General features: G+C 38.8%; 1 protein-coding gene across 3 annotated transcripts in view; it reads right to left on the bottom strand.

Annotated features, from left to right (window-relative positions):
* Positions 1-752: 752 nt before the first annotated feature.
* TSPAN12 (tetraspanin 12) overlaps positions 753-9,077 on the bottom strand; it is a 46,018-nt gene continuing 37,693 nt past the window's right edge. For all 3 annotated transcript variants that reach the window (XM_027457841.3, XM_027457847.3, XM_005013142.5), the window contains one exon: positions 753-2,373. In XM_027457841.3, coding sequence (XP_027313642.1) covers positions 2,068-2,373 — 306 coding nt within the window. In that variant the 3' untranslated portion in view covers positions 753-2,067. The remainder of the gene's footprint in view (positions 2,374-9,077) is intronic.

The raw sequence follows: 9,077 nt of genomic DNA, 5'->3' as shown, positions 1-9,077 counted from the left end.
AGAGGAGGGTCACAAAGATGATCAAGGGGCTGGAGCTCCTCTCCTACTAAGACAGGCTGGGAGAGTTGGAGTTGTTCAGCCTGTAGAAGAGAAGGCTCCAGGGAGACCTTCCAGCAACCTTCCAGTACATAAAGGGGGGCCCCCTAATTGGGGGCATCCCAATCCACTGTGTAGCATAACAGGTCACTGTGGCAGTCCAAAATTCAGGCCTTCTTAGACACATCCTCCTTTTCTACGTGGAACTTTCTCTGTAGCTACAGACATGTACAGAAATGTTACTCAGGCTAAGAAGTGGGAAGGACGAAAATCTGCATATGTGCAGTAATGCTGGGCATAAAACCTTCTGAAAGGCACCTAAAAGTATTTCTGACAAAGTCATTCCAATCAAAATTTGGAGAGCTCTATTCTTTACCCTTTTTCTTAAATCCCAAAGTAAGTATTAGCATCTCTGTAAGAAAGATACAAAAGCAAAAGATAATCTTGCTTGCAATATAACCTGTGAAGTAATTACACCCACTTGTAGACTGCTAAAAAACAAACAACAGCCCACACAACTGACGAGCTTAATTTCATGATCCCTTGGAAGCTTTCTTAGAAGCAATAAAAAAGCAACTGAAATTTACAGTTCAGTTTCTCCATGACAGAATAAGTGGAATGGGTAAAGATGCATCAAATTAACTCACACTAGCAGGAGGACCCTCCTAACTCCCACCAAAGCATTCACGCTCTGTGACTTCAAAATGAAAAAGCCATTATGGAATTTAAGACAGTAGTGATTTTATTGTCTACCAAATCACACCTTACTTCTTTTTTTTTCCTCTTACAAATTCCAAAACAAATGAAAGAATTTTTAAAATGTAGTACTATGTAAAAACCCCATTTGCCACAAACTACTGTACTCAGTGGAACAAATATATATTTCAGGAGCATGGCTGACTGTAAAAATAATCCTATGAAATAAACATTGTTCATAAAAATACAGTAAAATGCACTTTCCCCATGTCAATAAATACATTTAATGCTGTTTCCAGTTGGCATTTTAAGCCACTAGAGAGCTCTTAATGAAGTACAAGCCACAGTATAATTTCTCCTTAAGTACTTTTACAATTATTGCAATAGCATCCAGAACGGTGAGCATTTTCCTTGTAGTCTTTTGTTTCCATCTCCATGGGAATCACAGATAGGAGAAAAGATTTATTTATAAAAAAAATAGGCTACTCCTATAATGATCCCCATTTTGGAAAGACTGTTTAGTTGTTTTATTTTTTTTCTTTTTACTAAGAAATAGTCCATAGAACAAACTGTTTCAAAGGAAAATTCTCTAGAATTACTCAGAAAATTAAAGTCTATTGTCCAAAATCATTGTTTTGTTTTTAATCCCTGTTTAATACATTTAACCGTTTAATAAACTTAAACATTAAACAGTTACATTAGATAAAAATAGAAGTTTTAGAACATCTTTAACAACAATAGCTAAGATAAAGGTTTTGTTAGAAAAAGAAAATCTTGCACTTTTTACAGATCTTGCAATTTTTCAAATCCAAGTATTTACTTGAATTGTAGTTCCACTATCCATGCACACACAAAAACACACAATTATATATACATAGATCCCTGATTATTTTAAGACATTTTCCAAATGGCTTATTAAAAATGTAAAAGTCAATTTTAGCTGAAGTCACATTTTGTTTGTCCAAAGCACAGTCATTTCTTCAAAAGACAAGTATCTTTCTTCCTTTCACATGATGCTTCCGCAGAGGTTTTGTCTATCTACACGTGAACAAATCAGTATTTGCACATCACTCATCTTGTGACAGTAAGTTAACTATTACTGTGCCCAGAGAATGAATGCCTTTTAAAAACAAGAACAACTCTGTTATACAGCTCTTCTAAGAGGCTGAAATACAGACATTTCATTATCTTTCTTAATGCACATGCCTCTTTATCAATCATTAGCTGGTTTTTGAAGCATAGGAAGACTGGTATATTTGGTATACTTGATGGAACAGAATAAAAACAACAAAAAATGATTAAAACCCCTGTAACTTCTTAGATTAATTCCATCACCTACAACTCTTCCATTTCAAAGTGTGTATTAAAGCTATTTGACATCGATGTATGTTCAAAGATTCTTGTTAGGCTTGGTTTCAGTAGTTCCACAGAATGACATGACAGCTGCTGCGAGGTATCATTCTTCAGGGACATGATTTGATCTGCCCCAGGATCCCTTCTGTCATAGTACAGAGCCCACAGCAAGGTAATAGTGAGGATCATAGCCAGAATCTGCGTTACTCCAATGGAGATTCCAAGAAATCTCAGCACTTGCAATTGCTTCGTCCCCCTCAAAAATGTGTACATTTTTTTACCGCATCCCTATGAAACAAAAATAGATACAAAAAAAAGTTAAGTCAATATTATTTGGCTTGCAGTTCCCAAGGCTTAGCCAGTTTTAGTACTGGCTTTTCTGGCTCCCCCAAAAGATCTACAGACTTGCATGACCTCATCAGTGTTTCTTCTCACCTTTTGTTTTTAAGTGTTACCTGCATCCATCATATGCCAGTTTTTTAGTTCAGCAGAAATACTCTATAGAGTAGGAAAATCATTACATTCCAGACATTGAGTAAGGAATAGTGAAAAAAAAACACCCTTAATGGAGGATTTCTGACAAATTTTGAGAATGTATTGGGTACAAACAGAACTTCTTTAGTACTGAGTAGTAACAGTATCATATAGCATTATTCCAGCTTTTCATTCTTGAAATAGTAGCATTTCCTCACTGCAAAAAGCATATTCATTTATGCTAGTTACACTCTGCCAGCCTCATGTATCTGTAGACTATACTCTAAAAATGAACTTGGCTTCATTTCTGATCTGAAAGCAGAAACTTCTGCCATTTTTTGCATAGTTTACACAAAGAACCAGTTTTACCTTGTCTTGTGCAGGGCCAGTCAAGGTATAGCTCTTGCTACAAAGTAATTTCCTAAAGCCTTTGAAAAGTCTGTTGGGTATTGGTTCAGTGGAGAGAAAGAAAAATAAATAAATAACACCAAGTCATTGAGACTGGTAGGGAAGGACAAAACCAATATTGTGAAAAATGACACGAAAATTCACCTGTTAGAAAAATGGACTAACAGAATCACAAAATACCCCGAGTTAGAAGGGACCCCCAAGGATCATTGAATTCAACTCCAGGCTCCACACGGGAACACTCAAAAATCAGGCCATCTGTCTGAGAGCACTATCCAAATGCTCCTTGAACTCCAGTAGGGCTGGTGCCGTGACCACTGCCCTGGGGAGCCTAGTCCACTGCCCAACCACCTCTGGGTGCAGAACCTTTCCCTAACCCCCAGCCTGACCCTCCCCTGTCCCAGCTCCATGCCGTTCCCTCGGGTCCTGTCGCTGTCCCCAGAGAGCAGAGCTCAGCGCCTGCCCCTCCGCTCCCCTCGTGAGGGAGCTGCAGGCCGCCATGAGGCCTCCCCTCAGCCTGCTCTGCTCTGGGCTGAACAAACCAAGGGACCTCAGCTGCTCCTCATATGTCTTCCCCTCTAGGCCCTTCACCACCTTTGTAGCCCTCCTTTGGACAATCTCTACTGGTTTTATGCCCTTCTTATATTGAGGTGCCCAGAACTGCACACAGTGCTGGAGGTGAGGCCTCCCAGCGCAGAGCAGGACAATCCCTTCCCTCGCCCAGCTGGCAGTGCTGGGTCTGACGCACCCCATGGTATGCTTGGCTCTCCTGGCTGCCAGGGCACACTGCTGGCTCACATTCAACATGCTGTCAAACAAAATCCCCAGTTCCCTTTCAGTGGGGCTGCTCTCCAGCCTCTCATCTCCATCTGCATATATAACCAAAATTGCCTCAGGTGCAGAATTTGCTGTTTGCTCTTGTTAAAATTCATATGACTGGTGATTGCCCAGCTCTCTAATTTGTCAAAATCTCTCTGCCCTAGAGGGAGTCAGCAGTTCCTCCCAGTTTAGTGTCATCTGCAAACTTACTCAGTATACGTTCAAATCCTACATCCAAGTAATTTATGGAAATAGTAAAGCCCTAAAATGGAGCCCTGGGGAACCCCAATAGTGACTGGCCACCAGCCTGATGTAACCCCGTTTACAATAACCCTTAGAGCCCAACCCACCATTCGATTGTTCACCCATCGTATTATCTACTTGTGTGCTAGACATTTGTTCCATAAGGCTATTGTGAGAAACACTATCAAAAGTTTTGCTGAAATCCAAAAAGATTACATCTACTGTCTTCCATTGGTCATCTATATGGGTATCGTCATAAAAGGAAATTAAGTTAGTTAAACAGGATTTTACCCTCATGAACTCATGTTGGCTGTGACCTGTACCATCTTTCAGATGTTTTTCAATAATTCCCAAAATCTCCATAATTTTACCAGAAACTGAAGTGAGACTGACAGGCCTGTAATTACCTGGGTCTTCTTTCTTACCCTTCTTGAAAACTGGGACAACATTTGCCAGTTTCCTGAGAGTTTTCGGGGACCCTCCTCAGATTCCAAAGACTTTTGGATGAGAGGTCTTGTGATAACATCAGCCAGATCTTTGAGTATCCAGGGATGAATCCCATTTTTCCCACAGTTATATGCATCCAGCTGGAGCAGCAAACCCTGCACAAATTTGCAACTAGCTGGGATTTTATTTTTCCCACAATCAGGGTCCTCCATCCAACCCAGGGCTAACTGGCTTAGCATAGTGGTTTCCATGCTTCTTTCCCACCTATACACCATCTCCAGCTGCTGCAGCAGCACCAGGAAACACCCCTGGCCATAGCAGGTCCCCAAGCTGAGTCAAATTAATTACACCTCTGAAGCAATACAAGTACCAACACCCATCCTGCAGACTGCTATTCCCATGGAGACTCTGCAGATGTTCGAGCTTGAAAGTCACCTCACAGCATTATTGTCATGCTTTCTTTCATATCTCACTGTGAAAGTGGCTGTAACTACCCACCCTACACAAACCTAGGTGGGGAACTAGACCCTTCTCCAAAGAGCTTACCACCCACATGCTGTATTAGGAAGATGGTTATACCCATCACCTCTCCCTACCATTGGACAGGTGCAAATCCAAAGCACTTATTTACAGAAAAATAATTATTTACACCAAAAAAAAAAAGACTGAAAAAAATAAAAAGTATGTTAAAATACCATAAGCAGACATTTACAAAAAATGGAAATTTAGGAAGAATAATCTCTTATGTAGAGCACATGCTGCACAGTTTGCTCATGTGACCAAGTAATTACTGCACAAGGTTTCTGAAAAGCTCCCAAGTCCCTGTAGATCAGCAAGGATCCACAAAGAGATGCTGGCTCTGGGGACTACTGGACAGCAGTGCAAACACAAGCTACACTACTTGCTGCTCAGAAAAGTTGTCGTCTTAGAAAGGATAAAACTCTGAAGAGTGGGCCCTAAGCTACTTTGGCACACGCTAAACTTTACAGGACTTCACAGTACAGAAATCAAAGGAACAGCATCAGCAAGGGAAAATTCAGAGTAGTAGTGATTATAGGATAATACTAAGGAGTACCAGCAGGCATTAGTCCCAGCAGAAGACCTCGTGGAACCCATCAGAATGGGCATTACCTTCAAAACACCATTTTTGTGGTTATGTCCTTCCTACAAATCTTGTAACTTTTCAATGAAAAGAAAGCAATTGATCAAAATGACAGAATCTGAAGACAGGCTATAATAAACAACACTTTTCAGTCACAGTAAAATTCCTTCATATAACTTCAGTCATGAAGTTATTTGATGAAAGGCCTGATTCTTGCCTGACACACAAAATTCACACTGCAGTCAGCAGGTTCTCATTTAGGATATAAATAAAATCAACATACTACAGAGTAAGTTAAAGGATCTCAATGTCTTTACACTCTTCACGATTCCTTGGTGTTTTTATGTTTTTATAAATTAACACAGTTTAGACACAGAACAAGGAGAAAATCTGGATTCTTTGAAATCTGAAAAAAAAATATATAGCAAAAGCTATGTAATGGAACTTGATGAACAAAAATCACCACGTTAGTGTCTTTTTTTTTTTCCTTCAGCTAAAAGACAGTGGTGTGATTAAGTTACTTTCCAAATTTGTTTTTAGTTACGGAGAAGCTGTCTGCATTTTAATACTTAGATAACTTTAAGGGATTAAGGTACAAGCTGGTCACAATTTAAAAATGCTCAACCACAGCAGTATTCAAATTCAGTTCATTTGTTGCCTGGAGGAAACATCCATTAACAAACAGCACTAACATTAATGCCTGCATCTCCTGCAGAAAACACACATAACTGACACAAATTATGCCCGATCTAGATAGACTGCCGCCCTCCATTTAATGATGTTCTCACAGTTTTGCTCTAATACCGGTTCATAATCAGCCTCAAAACTGAGAAATACCCAGCTACCCCCGTTATCCTCAAATTCATTTTATTTCTGCTTATGCAACGTATTCATCGTTGGTAGCCTGCAATTAAAGAGTACACAAATATACTTCCCTAGGCAAAAGTAGTACTTTGTCACTAAACTGAAAACTCTTGTTGACAAATCATAAATACTATAAAATTTTGTAGTGATCATTCAGAGGAGTATTAGCTTCGAACTCCTACTGAGCTATTAAGGTATTAAGATCTAAACCAGCATTAAGGACCTGGTTCAAGTTTATTCTAAGAGCCATTTGGAATTTTCAGTATTAAAACAGAAACAAAGCATGTTTTCTGATTTACTGCAACACCACTGTACCAACAGAATAATAATCAGATCTTAAATAAATAAGCCACTTCTCAGAGCAGCAGAGAACTGATAAACCACAAGCACATGTAACATCTGTTATATATACAAGTTCTGAGGACTGTCAAAATTACACTAGAAAAAAAAGTAAAAATTAACATTCAATTTTGATTTTTCTGAAGCTATCAAATCCTACCAATTATTTTACAAGACTGGCAGACTTCCCCCTGTTCTCAGACCAAACTGAAACAAAATGAACCTCCTAAACATGAGGACTAAGAAGTCCTCATGCACTCCCATTTCAATTACAATCTAAGACTTCCTTATTCTATGAATTGTACAAAGGTGAGGGGTTTGTCAGAATAAATGCAGTTCAAGAAGATCAACATTAAAAAAATAAAAAATAAAGAAAGAAAGAAAAGGCTTTCAAAATCTAGCAGCAGGAGCACAATTCCTGTCAAAAATACTTTCAGGCAAGTCTTCAAGTAAGCCACCATCCTTTCAACAGAAATTGTTATTGCAAAGGACTCCAAATGAGACCACAGAGAGCTCAGAGATCCCAGCAGAAAATTACAGCACAGCTACAACAAAATTTTATCCATCCCAGCCAACAAACTAAACTTCAGTTTTCTGAAATACTGCAAAGGACTTTTCTGAAGTACCAGAATGGATATTTACATAAGCCAATTTTAGCCTAGAGAGGCTAATCTCATCAGGTTCCCTCTAGAATCAGCAGACTACATAAATTTGTTTTAAATCACTTTCTAAAGAAGCTTTCCTCCTTCTGTTATCCAAAGCAGAAGTCAGACAGATTAGCCTTGCAGTTAAAGTTGTTTTTGCATGACAGTGATAAATACAAGAACAAGGATATAGTACAAGCCTGTAAGAAAACCCACAAACAAGCATCATGGAAAAAAAAAAACAGTTTTGCCAACCAAACACTGTACATAACTCAAAAAGCAAAATGTTATTTTTGTGGCTGGTGAAACAAAATAAAGGCTGTCCCATTTTGGAAAAGATTCTGCAGTAGAAAGCCAAATATATGTGTGTTTGTGTTTATTTATTTTTTTAATAGGAGATTAATCCAACTACAAAGTCACTGGGGTATCTAGGGTAGAATAGAAGAAGAACTGTAAATGTGCCCTTCAGGTTTCTGTTAGAAAAAAGCCAGGCAGTCTCTCTGCAAATCTGGTAGGTATTAATTTAGTCTTTGTGCTCCACAACATCATTGTCTTTCACTATTAATTCTCACACATCCTGGTAGCTACTTGACTTCTTGTCATGTTAGTTCTATTGTGTCTCTGATTCTCTTCCTCCATCAGCCTACTTTTATTGAGAGACTTCAAATTGAATCTAGCACTTTTGACATTTAACACTGTTTGGAACACAATGGATGGTTTCAGGAGTTGAAAAATCTTTCCTAACAGCTGTTATTTTTATTCTCCAAAAGTAACTGAAGAAATTGTTACATTATATATCTAAATGTCAAACTATACCGTCAATTAGTTTCTAGGAAAAATCATGATTGGGAACTTTGTCAACATCATGGAAGCCCACCTTCAAGGATTGGGCTTGTCCTAGTATTGATCTCGATTTGTATGTCACAGCAAAGAACCAGCATGGTTCTCTGTTCCAGGCCTGGTTCCTCATGGACTCATTCCCAATTTCACACCCAGAAGAGCTCACTTAAGTACCGCCATTCATCTTCCTTCCTGTAAAAGTAATATTCAAGGTAAAGAAAGAAAAATATCTCACAGTAACTTTGGCTCAGGAATTACCTAAGCTATATTGGTGGCACTCAAGGAGTAAGTGTTGGACTACTACCAGACTGCCTGTTGAGGTGCTTGGTTCAGCTTGAACACCTCTGCTTAAGTCCTCTCCTCTCACTTTCCAGAATCAAACATAGAAGTGTGAACTGTGGCTGCAAAGTAGGTGAGCTGCAGTTGGCTATAAAAAACATGCCGAAAACAAAATATCCTCCCTCATGCCTAATTTACTTCATCTCTTCAGAAAAACACTGTGAAAAAAGATCTGAGAATCTCAGTGTCTTTGTCAATAGATGTGCTCCTGATTTTCAGTGTCTGCCTCCACAGTTAAAGGACCTTCTGACATCTATAAGAGAAGAAGGTGTGCAGGTAGGAAGGTAGTGCTTCAAGAGTGCTGCCTCTGGAGGTCTTCATTAAAAAAGACAGCAGATGCTCAAAACCTCAGCATTAACAACATTAACTTCTTTTAAAAAAAAAACAAAACAAAACAAACAAACAAAAAAGAATTGCTCTGCAAACCTTTTTGCTGCAATGTAAGAGAAAAAAAAAAAAGTTCGGAAAAAAGA

The sequence above is a fragment of the Anas platyrhynchos genome, chromosome 1, assembly GCF_047663525.1.
Source record: "Anas platyrhynchos isolate ZD024472 breed Pekin duck chromosome 1, IASCAAS_PekinDuck_T2T, whole genome shotgun sequence".
NCBI classification, from domain to species: Eukaryota; Metazoa; Chordata; class Aves; order Anseriformes; family Anatidae; genus Anas; species Anas platyrhynchos.
The sequence above is the reverse complement of the archived record's forward strand: the minus strand, read 5'-3'. Positions and strand labels throughout refer to the sequence as shown.